The sequence below is a fragment of the Electrona antarctica genome, assembly GCF_951216825.1.
Source record: "Electrona antarctica genome assembly, chromosome: 7".
NCBI lineage: Eukaryota > Metazoa > Chordata > Actinopteri > Myctophiformes > Myctophidae > Electrona > Electrona antarctica.
Genome location: NC_136812.1, coordinates 28,492,982 through 28,509,566, shown reverse-complemented (window position 1 = coordinate 28,509,566; position 16,585 = coordinate 28,492,982). Strand labels below are relative to the sequence as shown.

The 16,585-nt window shown below is 44.6% G+C and overlaps 2 protein-coding genes across 2 annotated transcripts in view; both read left to right on the top strand.

Annotated features, from left to right (window-relative positions):
* Positions 1–16,585, top strand: part of lrp8 (low density lipoprotein receptor-related protein 8, apolipoprotein e receptor) — a gene marked incomplete at both ends in the record, with an annotated part of 197,538 nt that overhangs the window by 94,006 nt on the left and 86,947 nt on the right. The gene's annotated exons all lie outside the window — the stretch shown is intronic.
* Positions 5,617–7,923, top strand: LOC306926873 (activating signal cointegrator 1 complex subunit 2-like; the record flags this gene model as incomplete). The annotated part of the gene is made up of 1 exon (XM_079506360.1): positions 5,617–7,923. The coding sequence occupies one exon, from the start codon at positions 5,617–5,619 to the stop codon at positions 7,921–7,923; it is 2,307 nt and encodes a 768-aa protein (XP_079362486.1).

The following is a 16,585-nucleotide window of genomic DNA, read 5'->3' as shown; positions in this document are numbered from 1 at the left end:
TGTTCGTGTGTGATGCTGACATATTCCAAAAGAAGCATATATCTGCTATAGGAGACAACGGAGACAACCGAACCCCCCGCGAACGGCGCAGAAGCCGTTAAGTATTTTTAATCTTTGTCAGACCGTTTTGGCAGCTCTGAAATTCTCTCTTGTTGACATCCCATTGTACCGCCTCCAGCATCGGGGTTGGCTACCTGCGCCTCCCTACGCGCCTCGTAGGCGCAGCTAGCCAACCGAGATGTCAACAAGGAGGGACCGAAGAGAGAATTTCAGAGCTGCCAAAATGGTCAAGCACAGTTTAAAAATACTCTGCGACAAAGGAAAGTTTCATTTATGTTTCCGTTGGCTCCTATAGCAGATATATGCTTCTTTTGGAACAAATAACTAGCACACCCACAGCGCAGCACAGGGGTAAATCGGGGTAAGTCAGATTGCATCCCATGTCGCTTGAAGTCGATGATAAGGAACCCTACGTAAAGTCATCAAAATGTCAGAAACTTTAACGTAGGGTTCCGAAAGGAGCTACCCTTGGGTGACACAGCGATAAAAGTACTTGCCCCCCACGTGAAGGTTGTGGGTTAAAATCCACCGTGGTGCATCCGGCTCGGCCTGGCATCTATTATGAACACAATTGGCCTGTGTTTGGGGAAGGGGAAGCCGGGAGCGACATACCAAAGCCGTTTATGCTTAATGTAAGTCGCTCTGGATTAGCGTCTGCTAAATTGTAAATTGTAACCACACCCCACTTCTGCGGCCAACGCTGAAGTGCCTCTCACCTACAACAACTGCAGACAATTGTTTTGGCCGCAAGGTAGGCACGCCGTCTCAGCGAACTTGACCCACTAGATAGATAGTCACAGTATCGTAAATCATGTTTGGGGTGAGCTTTTGCCCCAACTGCCACTCAAAGTGGCTAATTGCCAATCACAGTGCGTCCTTTTTTAAGGCAAGGTTGCAGTCAAGGACACTAGAGTATTTTAATGTGTGTCTTCTTGATGTGGGCATAAACCTGCGTGAACATGGGCATGGGAGAACATGAAAATTCTACAGTGAAGGCAAACCTGTGTGTATGTGTGTGTGCGTGTGTGTGTGCGTGTGTGTGTGTGCGTGCGTGCGTGCGTGCGTGCGTGCGTGCGTGGTAGAAATACTTGAAGATGGTGATTCTCTTTACTCACACAACATTGCACTTTCCACTCAAGTGTAAATATTGGTCATTTGTAGATGATTTTCAAAGGAATGATCAAATAGGCCTTTGAAGGGGCTAGAAGTATTAGGACTGATTAGGACAGGACAAGAACATTTCTCTGCTTGTGGGTGGATTTCTAAGTATACATAGTCCATTCTTTTTGTGCGGGTGTGTTCATCCGTGTCAGTGTGTGCTAGGTTGTTTAGCATTCATCACAAGGTGAATCATGTTCCATCAGATCACAGGACTTCTGGTTAAGTCTCATTATCTTTAATCAAGGTCAGCTGCTGTGAGCACTTTGCTAAGTTTAGCTAACGATTGTTTCCTGGAGTTTTGCCTACACGCATATGCGGATTACGGCCAGGCTACACCAGGCTTTTCAAAGCGTGTATTAAGGCTGTCCCCGAACATTCGGGCGTTCGAACGTTCGCTCGTTAAGGTTGGCACTCGAATCTTAATTAATGGGCTTGAACCATTCGTTTTTTTGGTTTTTGTTTTTTGTTTAGTTTTTTTAGGCTATCTGCATTCATTGCTGCTTGTGCTTGTATTTCTTATAAGAAACGACTTGTGCAATAAATCCCACTGTTGGAAATCTAATTATTAATACTATTTTGGATTCATATAGGCTTTTATAAGATTTAGATGTTATTTATAATGGTGCTTAAATCCTTCCCGGGGATGCGTTGTGAACTTAACCCTTATTTCACTGATAGTCTATGGAATGTCGCCCCCCATAGGATCTATTTATGAATTGCAGCCTGGAGGTTCGGAGTTATAGAAACGAATGGTTCGGATATTTGCTCAAAAATACCTGCCGAAGTTCGAGTCCTAAACACAGGGCTAGGGTAGCCCCCCATACGCACACACGCACGTTTAGATCCAGTCCTATTTTAAAGCCTGCGCATGCATATCCGTGCGCCTGGTGTAGTCAAAATCATTGATATCAATTGGATCTTTCTAAACGCGCTGTACGCGCGCAACATACGCAAACTTTGAAAAGCCTGGTGTAGCCTGGCTGTTACGTGTGTGTGTGATTGCAAATGTGTATCAGAGAATCCTGGCCATACAACTATTGCAACTATTATGTTTTAGTCTTTTCTCTGTATTACCACTGCTCAATCCATTTCTGATTCCTTTATTTTAATTATAAATCTTGATTAAGTTGCAACTCCTATTTAACCCAGTTTTTCCATTCTCTCTCTCTCTCTTTCTCCCCCTTAAATGTATTTTCTCTTATTTCCTTCATTCTCTCTTCCATCTGTTTGCTTCCATTACCTTCTCTCGTCAGCTTGTCTCCCTCAGTCCCCTCTCTCCACGAGGACTGTGCCCTGCCTTGCTGATCTCAGTTCAGTTTGAGTAAGGCAGTTGATTGAATTGATTTCCCAGGGTGGGAATCAATAGGCTGATCCCAGAGACCCCTGGTTGACTGCTGATTAACTATGGTCCTCTGACACCTCTGTCAAGGCATGCACGCACGCACGCACGCACACACACACACACACACACACACACACACACACACACACACACACACACACACACACACACACACACACACACACACACACACACACACACACACAAACAGAGCACCTCGTCAAGATCTGCCTGTAATTACACATTTGAAAATGAAACTGGGTCTGGGGGGATTCTGGAAAAAAGCACTCGATTCATGTTTACGTATTGGAGTATGCTGTGTGTGTGTGTGTGTGTGTGTGTGTGTGTGTGTGTGTGTGTGTGTGTGTGTGTGTGTGTGTGTGTGTGTGTGTGTGTGTGTGTGTGTGTGTGTGTGTGTGTGTGTGTGTGTGTGTGTGTGTGTGTGTGTGTGTGTGTGTGTGTGTGTGTGTGTGTGTGTGTGTGTGTGTGTGTGGCGACGTCACGTAACTAGAGGTCAGTAGTCCCCGACGCAGGCTGGTCAGCGGGTGCCCCCGACAGCTACAATTTTATTTTACCGACGGCACGGGTGGGCGGCCTCTGCCTCTGGGCCCCAATGCAGTTGCGTTGTCTGCGTAGCGCTAATACCGCCCCTGTGTTTGTGGCTGTGTGCGTGCATGTATCAATGCACACAGCACAGCAGCTGTCATCTACACTGCGTAGGAAACATTGTCCCTCAACAGTATACTTGGATATCACTGTATTAGTACTAATGGCACTTTCATCAACCACATGAACCTTAGCGTCTCTATTCTGGGCATCTCATAATAGGCGAACATTCAGTGTGATGCGTTGTGAGCTTGTAGGTCGGTCATTTTTTCCAAAAGATTTGGTGTAGACTGTAGAGGCAAAAAAGGAGGGGCCTAATCACAGGCCCCTGGGGGACCACGGCACAGTGCGCTTAGCCTCCCAGAATGATCCCAGGCTTTGGGGTGGAACGAGGCCCTCCAAGAGATACAAGTCAGTGAGCATACTCTCTTTATATTATCTTGTGCAGTTATAACCTCCGATCAAAGGCTTGGTTTCTTTTCGGGTGGAGTGAGATTGTAGGGCTGACTAGTGCAATTATAGTAAAAAAGAAAGCAGTTATGCACTCCTAAAACCAAAGCCGAATTGAAAATATAAATCACAGAGATCATTCATCCCAGGTGTCCTTTGACTACTTCCATTTTTACTTGCTGCAGACTGTGATCTGTGTAAGCATTAAACCCGCCATAGAATTTTTATTCAAACCACTTGGGCATATTTTTCTTGAGAGAAACTGTTACACCAAATCATCACATCACTGTTTCACAGTTTGACTCCCCCCTCCCACCCCCACTGCTCATTCTTGTTTATCTTTATCAGAAATTAGCGGTTCCCCCTACTCCTGTGAAGTCGGGCCATTTGCGCCATGTCTGTGAGAGCTGAGACAATAACCTGCCTATTATAACGTGGAGGTGGGAGGTTGTGCTGGTTAATTATTTTGGAATATGGGGGGAAAGGCTCCGGTGAGTTGCATTTGTCGGACGGCTTCAATTTCATGCTCCAGGCATTGGCAGCGGCTGGAGTAATTTCCCATGTGGCCTCTCTCTGTCTCTCTCTCCCACTGTAGGCTACAATGTCTTGAGCTCCAACATCCAAAGACACAAACACACTGAACATTTCCATGAGCTACTTACATCTCAGAACCCATGGACAACAGAGGTTGGATGTACTAGGAAGAAAGTAATCACTGAGACCAATGACCTTGAAGTCAGGGGGAAAGACTGTGTGTGTGTGTGTGTGTGTGTGTGTGTGTGTGTGTGTGTGTGTGTGTGTGTGTGTGTGTGTGTGTGTGTGTGTGTGTGTGTGTGTGTGTGTGTGTGTGTGTGTGTGTGTGTGTGTGTGTGTGTGTGTACATGGTGTGTGTACATGGTGTGCTGTAAACACATTTAAGCAACATGCTCCATCCATACATATACCCAGTAAGTGTACTGTAAATGGAACTCCTAACCCTGGCAGCGTTAGTTAGTACGTCGCGTCTAGTCTATACATTGAGTTAGAAACCTGTCTGTCTGTGTACAAAGCTTATACTGTAGCTGAAATCTCATTGCTGACAGTCGTATTTGTTTGACTATGATTCACACAGTTATATTTGGTCCTCTCAGCCGTTCCATTACTAATTATATATCACAAAGACAACTAATAGATCCACAACACATACTGTAGTAGATCATCACTCCAGATGTCATGTCTTTACATTCATATGCTCATGCCCTGAATTGAGGTTTCTATAGCAGCGTGTTGTGATCTGGAGAAGGGTAACTTAATGTTGAAATATTTTACTGTATTTTTAATATTTCAAGTACTGTGCAACATCTACTTTAGAAGTCCTTTTGACAACGCCTTTGGCAGCTCTGTTGTATGTTAGAACTGCTATTCCCAGAATTCTATTGAGAACGAATGCTGCAGGGTCCTAGCACCGAGGTTAGTGTCAGGGGCAGACACTCCCCACTAATAGAGAAGTTGTAAAAGAAATTTAAAACAAATAATCACACTTGTGTGAAGTGAGGGGCACTCTTATCATCATAAATCATCATACATCAGCCAATCAAATCATCACATTCCGTGCTTATCTCTCTATAAATGCACTAATTAGCTAATTGATCACACCTGATCACCCCTAGATCTCCATAGAGCTAGCCTGTTCTGACATCACAATGATGTTCTGATATCTGCATAGACTCCATATTTGGTCATGCCTGACAAATATCTCCATATACGTATGGGCATAAAAGAGACACAGGTTGAAAGTACACATTCTGACGAATCTTTACATTTTATACAGGAAGTCGATGGAGAGGCAGCTGGGGCTGAAACTCTGCCCAAATATTGAGATGACTGACATCATAATAGTGACATCATAATAGTGATGATGGCACATCATCGCTAAACTCCTGAAAAGTGAGTCTTTTCAAATTATGCTGAAAAGATAACAAATAATCAATAATAACAACATTTACAAGGAATTATCTATGATATGTGTCAGGGTGGCATTGGATGAGCAGCAGGTGACAGAGCATGGTGGCTCACTGGGAAAGGAGAGGACCCTGCCAGCTCTGCATCCAGAAAGGAAGGAGGAGCGCTATTTTATGCCCTACAAGCCTCCACCAGACAATGTCTCGGCCGCCCACGAGGAGGAGTTTCTCGAACATGCCAAGTTCATCATTGAGGATCTGGAGTGGCTGCTAGCACTGCCCCATGACAAATTCTGGTGTCAGGTGGCGTTTGACAAGTCTCTGCAGAAATGTCTGGACTCTTACCTGCATCATTCTCCCAGAGGCTTCGACCCCAACTCAAGGGCCTCCTCCTCGGCTGTCGTGGATACACAGGGCTGCCTCCACCGGGCCATCTTCATGACCTTCCTCAGGATGGCCACACACAAGGAGTCCAAGGAGAACTTTCTAACTCCGGCTGTGTTCGGAGAGATCATCTACAAGAACTTCCTGTTTGACATTCCCAAGATCCTCGACCTGTGTGTTCTCTATGGGAAGGGAAACACCCAGCTACTGCAAAAGATGATAAAGAACATCTTTACCCAGCAGCCCTGTTACTATGGTGACTTGGATGAGATGGCACCCTCTCTGTTACAGATATTTGATGCCATCTTAGATAAGTGTGGTCTCCAGTGTGAAGGAGCCACAGCCATGGAGCCGTTGAAGTTGACTGGAAACAGACACCCCACTATCATGACCATGAGTCAGCAGGACCTGAAGGACCTGGTATTATACCTGTGTGACTCAACCACCACCATCCATGCCTTCCTGGACATCTTCCCTGCTGCATGCTCCACCTTCCACTCCCACGGTTTGCTCAGCAGACTAGCCTCGTTCTATGAGACCGCCGTACCCGAGTTTGAGAAGGCAGTAATGAAAAGGAACTTTGACGATAAAAGTCTTCAGACGGACTTGTGGAAGAGGGTGTCCCACTCTGGCCGCAGGATGGTGTTGATAGCACACTTGCTGCTGCAACACACTTGCCTTCAGCCCATCCTGGAGGGGGGAGAAAACATCCAAACATTTGCAGAGGAACTCTTACAACATTTCACATCTTTTCTACCTGAGAAAAGGTTCTTGTCAGACTACAATGACCAATTTCCCATTGCAGACGACATCAGCCTTCTACAGCAGGCTTTTCCTCTCATTGATGAGATCAGGACGTCCTACCTACTCCAAGGAGTGCAGAGTGCTTGTGACAGTATGAGCCAGAGGAGACCTCAGAGGAAGATTCAGCCCAATACCCCCACAGCTGCACAAGGGGCAGTGAGTGAGGACGGTGCCTGCGGGCGTATGGAGCCAGCACCAGTGGTCAGAGAAGCAGGGGAGGGCGGGGAGTGTCCCTGGGGAGCAGTGGCCACACTGGACATCCCCCACAAGGGGAGAAATGGTGCAGCATGTTCATTAAGTGCTGGGGAACTGGAGTCTCTGCTTTCAGGTATCAGGGACCTGCTGCCTGACCTAGGAGAGGGTTTCCTGCTGGCCTGCCTCAAGGAGTACAACTATAACACTGAGCTGGTCATCAACAACATCTTGGAAGGAAACCTGTCACCTGGCTTGGACAAACTGAACCGTGCCATGCCCAGTCCAGTGAAGGAGGAGCTTCCAGCTGTCCTTAGGGACAGGTCCAATGTGTTTGACGACGATGAGTTTGACGTATTCCACAGAGACCAAGTGGACATTTCCCGCATCTGGAAGGGCAGAAGGAAAGGGCTGAGCACTCGAGACATGCTGAACAACAAGCAACACATAGAGGAGCAGAGGTCTCGCTACAAGGCCTACGAGACGGTGGTAGATGAGGTCATCATCGAACCCGGGCATTCGCTAGCTCATTACGGCACGGACATCTATGATGACGACTACGACGACACCTACGACATCAACCAAGTTGGGGCCACTGACCGGGACATAGACAGCCTCCTGAAAATAAGGCCATTCACCGTCCCACAGGTACTACGAACAAGAGGCAAAGCAGTTATGGACAATGAAGAGGATGAAGAGGACGAGGCTGAGGAGAACAATGCCATGACTGGGGACCAGTTTATTAAGGACCCAGCCCTCCTGCGGAAGATAGCTGAGGCTAAAAGAGCTGCCTCGCAGCAGACGAAGAGGGGATACAAGCCAGTGTCTGTCAGCAACGGGGCAGGCAAGCCCAAGGGCCAGGGACAGACCCAGGAGACCCTACTGGATCAACGGAAGAAGGAGACCAGTAAGAGCCGAGGTGCCAACCACAACCGTCGCACCATAGCAGACCGCAAAAAGAAACAGGGCATGATCCCCTCATGACTTCCGCTCATATGACGGAGCACGACAAAACTGTATGCCCACTAGTGCAGGAAATAAGAGGGACCCAACAACATGAGTAAAGAGAAGAGTCTAGACAGAGCTCCAAGTCTCCAAGTACTCTGATGCTATGTGTATGTACTGCTGATCTTCAACTGATGTTCATCATGCGATCAGAGAGTTCCACCAACACAACCCAGCCAGTGGTACTGATAACAAACGGTGGAGTGAGAATGTAGGTCTGACTAGTGCAAAATCCCAGGTGTCCTTTGACTTTTAATCCCAGTATTTTTATTCAAAACACTTCTGCATATTTATCTTGACAAACTCTTACACCAAATCATCACGTCACTGCTTTACAGTTTGACTCAGCTGTTCTTCTTTGAATTAAGAAAGGAGGAGGTTTGTTGAGGATTAATAGTTTTGAAAACCATGTTGGAAAGTATTATGTCTGGTATTTATGATTCAACATTAAATGTAGGTTGAGTAAATCAACCATTATTAAAACCTAACACTAACCTCACAGAGAAGCCACGGGTGAGTTTTAACCAGCGACACCCTACCCCTAACCCTAACCTCACAGTGAAGCCACAGGTGATGTTTAACCTCCAACGCATGTCAGGAGCCACAGGTGAATTTGAATCAGCCACCTATGTGTCTTACCGACAGCGCATGTCGGGAGCCACGGTACACTGCCGCGGCTGTTATCGGCAGTTGCGGCATCTGGACTGGCGGCCGCCGGACTGATGGACACTGCCGCGGCATGGAGTGGCAGTGGAGTGGCAGTGGAGTGTCATAACCCCTCCACCTTCCCCGGGATGTGCTGCACCTCCCCCCGGCAACGCCACGTCTGATCGACGGTGCCGGAAAATGCACTCGCTCCTTCTGGGCTTGGCTGGCAAACGATTTACGTCACACGTGCTCTAAACAAATTAAATATCCCATAGACATGGCCTGGACGGTTAGCTCAACCGTCTGGGCACCTAGGCTGCTGAGCCCAACGGCCTTTGCCGCGTGTCTTCCCCCCATCTCTCTCCCCATTTACTGTCAGACTACTTTCAACCTATCAATAAAGGCAGAAAAAGCCCAAACAAATCTTAAAAAAAATATATATATATATATATCCCATAGACATGGCTGCCATATGACGTATTCTAACTTACTGTAGTCTCAGAGTTGTCACATTCACCAGCCACTGAAAGGTTTTTATTCAGTGGTCCCCCAATAAAATTCACATGCAATGACTTCTGGGATAGTGGTCGACCTGCCGATGTACTGTAAGCATGCATTCCGTTTTTGTAACATTGGACTATTATAGACTTTTGTGTATTATAGAAAATACACAAAACAATTTTTTTTTAATTTTTTAACTATGTTCCCATTATGACCACAGATATGCTCTAAATTTAATTTCAGCTGGCCTTTAATATTTTATATTATTACACTATTAGTGTTTAAATTAAATATTGGTGGATCAGATCTGCTGGGTACAAAATTAACTAAATATATAAATACAACGTATAATTCTTTTGAAAGCTGTATTTTGAGCTGAGACCTGAGAGAGTGAAAAAAGTCAAATTGTTTAAATGAAGCCCGCGATATAGTTCATATAGGGGCACGTTAGTCTGAATGCCTTAGCTGTAATCAGCTGTCAGTCAGCTGATTGTATTAATCAGCCTAGCTATTCCTCATTCACATCTTAGCTGACCGTCGTTACGTGAGTAACGTCAAACATCTATACTCCAATCAGATCTCACGCTCTTAACAAAGCGGTTCCTTAAATACGGCTCTCAGCTTCACTACAGCTGCTCCATTGCATCACAGACACTGCTGCTGCTGCTGCGCGCAAGCTTGCCTCCACCACCCCAGCCTCCACCTTCTGATCATAGCTGAGCCTTTAACACCAAGTTTAACTGTATTCCATGTGTTGCAATAAATGGTTAATCTATTCTGACGTGAGTGTTTCCTATCTGAACCTGATTTCTGCTCAGACCTTCAAGAAATGAGTAGACTCACTACTTATCAAGTCTCATTTGACTGCTTAATTAATTCATATTTAACCCCCTTTGACTGCTGGTGTTTTTCCACTAACCTTTGTAGAATCACCCAATATTGTACGTCGCTCCATTCCACGCACGTGTGCCTTAAAATAGCGAGCACAAGTGTCCTAATGTCGGAAAATAATCCATGATCGGTCAGAGACAATTCGTTTCGAATAACAGAGGCGAACGTATTGCATAAACGTCATCGCATTGGAATCCATTATGTGGGGGTGTTCCCCGGCCCACAGGCACGGGGAGACTCGTTTTTCACCGGTCACGTGATCCACACGCGTGACGTGTCACAAAGAACCCGTGGAAAGCGTACTGTATGATGTCTCATAAGTTATCAAAAGCTCCCTCCAGTCTCAATAAAACAAAACTCAGGCTCCTCGTGTTTAGCAGGGAAAGACTCAATCAATCATCTGGGGAAACTCAGGTTTAGCATGCAGTCTTTAACATGACCATACTGCACCTTGATTTACAGCAGATATACTGTAGATGAGATAAAGATAAATAGCACTCTCAAACTTAATATACACAATATAAATTCTCAATATAAATGTGTGTGTGTGTGTGTGTGTGTGTGTGTGTGTGTGTGTGTGTGTGTGTGTGTGTGTGTGTGTGTGTGGGGGTGTGTGTGTGTGTGTGTGTGTGTGTGTGTGTGTGTGTGTGTGTGTGTGTGTGTACTGTATGTACTGTACAACATCCATTTGGTAACATGTCAGCATCAGGACATGATTTATGTGTTATGAAACAACATGATGGATCCCTAGCATGTGGCGATGTGATTTAACAGCTGTTTACTTCCTAGTTCTTACTGTATGCACCAATCAAATGGAGAAAACCGCCCACACGGCAAAACTGCCATCAATTCCATTCTTCTGTTCAATTAGTGACCCTTGCTCTGGGCTGGTTGCTTATTGATCGATGGTCAATATGTTTTTGCTCCCCAAGGGGTCATGTGGTTCTGGCACAGCCTGCTGGGATTGCATGCGTTCATTGTTTTGGCTCGTTGTGATACATTGTTTTTCTTTCTCGTACATAATTGTCTTTCAGTTCGTTTCGGTCTATAGTCATCTAGTTATGCCAACCAAGCAAATCTGCTCTTCTTAAAACCTGTTTCTATTTTATATTTCTTCTTTTATTATTCTGTCTTGCTCTTGTATATTGGTATTTTATGAATTAAGATTAATGCCGTACTCAAAAGACCTACAATAATAACCTTTTTGTTTCCCTGCTAATAAAAAACAACCTAACCTTCTCTTATTATGTCAGAATCAAATTAAAGAACATTAATTTAATTCTAATCATGTTAGCCAAGGGCTGCATAGTCTATTACCTATCGATCTGCCTCCTGCAGAGTTAAAGACTCTTTCTGTCAATTTACTCAAAAATAAAGTGATTTTCAATCTTTTTCAAAGTACATTTTCTTACAGTACAATTTGTATTCTTTCATGGCTGCAACCTGACCGGTCCAAATTGCCTTGCATGGCATTTTTTTTAATGTTTTTTTTTGTGGCTTTTGCCTTTATTTTATATTTTTTTACAATAGGCTGACAGGAAATGGGGAGAGAGATGGGGGGGAAGACATGCAGTAAAGGCCATTGGGATCGGGAGTCGAACCCGCGGCACACTGCCAGGCTGGATTACCAGCCAAGGTGCCTGGACCACTGAGCCATGGCCCAGGCCCTTGCATGGCATTTTAAAATAATAATTATACAAGAGGTCGTTTTGAGGAAGCAATCTGATTGGTTAAAACAGCCATCAAACGAGCATGATAGAACGTCTAATCAAAACCTAAAAATAATCTGTGCTGTTCTCCCAGAGCGGAGCCGACTGGGTTGCTATGCTAGCAAGTTTCTTGGAACATTTGTGGTCATAGTGGCTACCTCTGTCATTAAAAAAACATGATTTTCTTTTAGCAAATTTTAATTAAATTGAGTCAACGTGATTATTATCTTTTTTTATTTATTTTTTAAAAGTAACTGTTGTATAATCGCAATATTACACTTCTGGCATGCATTCTGGCGTGCATTAATGACGATAAAACACGGGGTGCTCACACTTATCCGACATACCATAGGACCGACATGTGGAAAACGATCAGACTAAGGTTGGCGAACATGCGTTAAGGTTCATGACCGGATTAAGGTATGGCGAACATGCGTTAAGGTTGGCGAACATGCGCTGCTCTGTGCTTGCGGTTATGGTTAGGTTAGGGTTTGAGGTATGTTGTCGTTGTCGTTGTTGGACCAATAGTATGTCGAAACTAAAGCCTGTACCCTAAAACACACACTCTCGTGTAATATTGTTTAAGTAAGCCTTGCTAAGCCATGAGGCACATAGGGAAGGAGCCTATCTCCTGTTTCTGTAGTTGAGGCAGCTTGATGTACAGTACACCCCCTGGAAATGACGCTAGTAGGACTTTGTCCAATCCAACCCTTGGCACTTGCGATTGAATCATAGCACAGCTAGTAGCTTCAGGTGATATTAGTATATAGCAAAGACATCACTCCATTGTAGTGTTCTTTGAAGAGCCTGCCTAGTGTCATAAAACTCTTCACTTTCATCAAGGCCATAAGTCCAGGGTGCAAGTTTAGTTTCACTGTCCATGCAACCCAAATTCGAGGCTTGTCTTTCTTTCGGCGTCCCCTCTGTCCCCTCTACCTCTCTTATGAGTTGGGAAGTGGCACTAGCCAGTGGCGGTATTTTAATGCCTGCCGTGTTGTCCACTAAACAACCATTAAGTGGAGCCTGTTGGAGAAAGTGGCAATTTCCTGTGAGAGTGCTGGTGTTGTGTTGTATTTCTTAGCCCCCCTCGGCACTGACAGAGCCACTGTCTAGACCCCACTAATGGTTCCTGATTTAACAGCAGAATTCCTCCTTTCCTCTTTGCACAGGCGTGAGAGAGATTGAGGGAAGAGGAAAGAAAGCCTATAGTTCCTCTTATTCAGCCCCTTGCCCGAACACAGATGCACGCACGCACTCACGCACGCACGCACACATGCACGCACACACACACACACACACACACACACACACACACACACACACACACACACCACAATCCTGCCTCCTCAATTCACAAATGCACGCAAGTGATGCACATGCATCTCACTCTTCCATTCCACCAAAAGAATGAATTGAGCTCACTGAGAGAAGACGGTGAGATTTCTCTGTCAGCTAAACTTGTCTGGATGTTTTTTTGTCTCCACCAGGCCGAAGGCATGGGGAGAGAGTATGTTTTCCACTCTGTCCGTGTGTGTGTGTGTCCGTCGTCCATCTGTGTACAGCTAATCTCCGTTAACCCGGTCGAAACTTTGCACACACACTCCCTAGAGGCCAACGATGAACCTCTGCCCCAAATTTTCCAGAACGGCCTGTTATAGCGCCACCAGGTGGCCGACTTTTGTTAAACACATTTTCTGATATTACCCCTCCATATTTTGTCCAAAAATCCTGCTAATCGTTACACAGTATCTCTATAGTCATGTGCTCAACACAGATCTGTCCGATATTTCATATTCCATCCTGATTGGCTAACATTGGCTTTCAAAGTTTACAGGGTTGGCCCGTTTTGAACAAAAAGCCTCAAATCATGAACGCAGCGTGCAATTTACGTGAAATCTTTCACAGACGTTCCTACTAGGCTGAGGAATATATCCCACCCTTTTCACATTGGCCTGTTATAGCACCACCAACAGGTGGATTTTTGCAAAACACATTTTTGGAACAAAATGCCTCAAATCATGAACACAGCGTGCAATTTACGTGAAATCTTTCACAGACGTTCCTACTAGGCTGAGGGATATATCCCACCCTCTTTTCACATTGATCTGTTATAGCTGTTTTCATATACCTTTTGTAACTGCTTATTTCAATGCTTCTATTTCTGCATTATTTTCTTGTCCTTCAGTTTTTCTCCATGGCGTGTACTCCTCTACCAGTAACCTTTTTCTCTTATTACTAAAACGTACTGCTCTGTCTACCCTGGTCTAAAACATATACTCATTTTGTATAGGTTTTTTTGTATACTCAAATGTCTGGCCAATTCTCCTGATAGTGGCGCTATATCAGCAACATATATTCCTAAAAGAAAGTGCAAAGTAGTTTGTTTTTATGCCTTACAGCTTTTGTTCTTACTAATCTCTATAGCCATGATCCCTATTCCAGAATGTATTGCATTTGAATAGGTGAGGAAAAGGTTCCCTTTAAGATAATTGGGGTCCGAGCAGCTGGCTGGCTGGTAAAGGCCTCTACATAATCCGTTTTGTTCCTTGCGTGGGGGAGTCAAACAGACACAAAAAACGCAAGCTTAAACATATTAAAGCAATGGGGGCGGCCCATTCTTTGGGCGGCCCATTGCCCACTGGACATACTGTAACGTCAGTCCAGGCCTGATAATCACCGACGAGTTTGCAAAGCAGTGCTTCGAACGCTGATGTCATGTTGTCCTGTTTAACTTCCAATGTGATATATCCATGCCAATCGTGTTTACGTTTACAACTCAATGTTCCGGCGGAAGTGTTGTCCTCTTTCAAGAACGGTCGAGCAGAGGAGGAAAGGTACGCAACGCAAGCAATATGGTTGCGTAGGCTCGGGATCAGATCTCAACCCGACGGAACGAGACGGATCACGTAACTGACGCAACGCAAGGGAGAAATTTCTCTCACCCTGCGTTGCGTATGTATTCTTGCGTCGATTACGTTCGACTCTGCAAGGCACTTAAGGGGGGAGGAAGACTTGTTACAGCTTCATTCAAAATTCTCCCTACAAAAGTCATAGATATCTCTATCCAAACGTATAGTAGGCTGTATCTTTAATCCATCAGTTCTCTCTTTCACCGATGGCACATGCTTTATCTCTTTTTAGATGTAGTAAAATCCATTTGGCGTGAGTAAATCGGGAGCCTTAAAACTGGATTGATGAACCCCTCACACAGTAGAGGACAATCTTGCTCAATATTCACTCCCGATCTAGGTTGGTGTCGAACGCCTCCCTGCTTGTCGCTAGGATCGCTCCCAAACCCCAAATATTACTGATTATCTGGTAGTGTGAGCATACCTTTACTCTTACTTTGCAACTCATCACATTGGGTTTTAAACCACACTGGAGCCTTTCTGTGTAGAGTTGTTCTTTCCCTACCTTTTCCACTCCTTGACTTTCATTTCTACCCCAATCTCTTTGTCTCTGTCTCTCTCTGTCGCTCTCTCCCTCTCTCTCTCTCTCTCTCTCTCTCTCTCTCTCTCACTCTCTCATACTCTCTCTTAGTCATTCAGGGCCACCCTAATTGGAGATCAGCGTTCCAATGAAAGCTACTAATCAACGCTAACCTTCATTTAAAATGTAATCTGATATAAACCACAAATGTCCTTTCTGCAAATTGGATTTCACATTCAAAGGACAAGGGGAGCATATTGGAGGCACATACAGATGTAGTGCAACATGCACAGCAGGATTACTGATCCGACCCTTGCCCTCCGAGTCCCTTCCCACCTTCATTTACATGCTCTCAGCAGCAGCGCAGGGATTTCTCAGGTCAATTAAACCTCAAATCCAGACCTGAAACAAAGCCAGATAGTCCATCTGAAGGGGTTTCTTAAAGGTCGACTTCAACCATTTTCGACTTCTCTTCATATAATTGGTCCTCACTAATGCTCATTATTATATGGTAGCATTTTTGTCTACCCCGTCTGTGTCTCAGAGGAGGGCTGTGGACAGTTAACCTGCCTACCAGAATCCAAGCTAATAGAAACGGCAGGCTTAATTCTATACCTGGAAAGTTAGCATGCTATAATTGTTCTCATGTTCATAAAAAACTAAATACATTTTTTAAATCTTGTTAAGAAACCGGTCACTGGTAGGCGGGTTTCTGAAGGGTCCACAGTCCTATATCAGACACAGACTGAGCAGATTTTATTTTTGAGGGGCTAGTCCCAGCTTTGTGTGTTTGTGTGTACCACATTTGAGATGATTTGATTGGCTGAGCACGGAATGTGATGTATGATGATGTGTGATGAAGAGCGCCCCTCACTTCACACAAGTGTGATTTTTTCCCATATTATGAGCATTAGTGAGGACGAATCATATGAAGATAAAGGTTGATCGTCTTTTGATCACTTACATGGCAGCTTTGTGACACAGATTTGAACTATTTTTGAATAATGCAAATTGACAAATTTGGACAAATATTGAACATTATCCCAAAAAGGATGGCCAGGGTTAGTGTGGTTAACCTGCATTTTGGTTTTATTAAATTGTTGAATTCTTATAACTAAAAAAATGTCAGTCTATAGTACATTTGCCCAAAGGAAATGCATGTCTTCAATTCAGTCTGACCAGAAGCAGGCCCCCCCCCCTAGTAAATTGAACCCTGATGAGGCTTAAATGTGGTTACGCTTCAATCGCATCACGAGGCAACCATCTTCATGTATAATATGATTGTGTAACCATGTAACATCACATGAGTGAAAACCAAGGGAGTGATATTGTGACTGGGCCAACTCACCCAAGGACATAAATATATAATTATGAAATACTACAGTATAGTACAAATACTACTGTATGTCATGTGAACTTTTTATCAAGCTCTGTTCCAGTTCATTTAAACCCCCTCGCCCAGC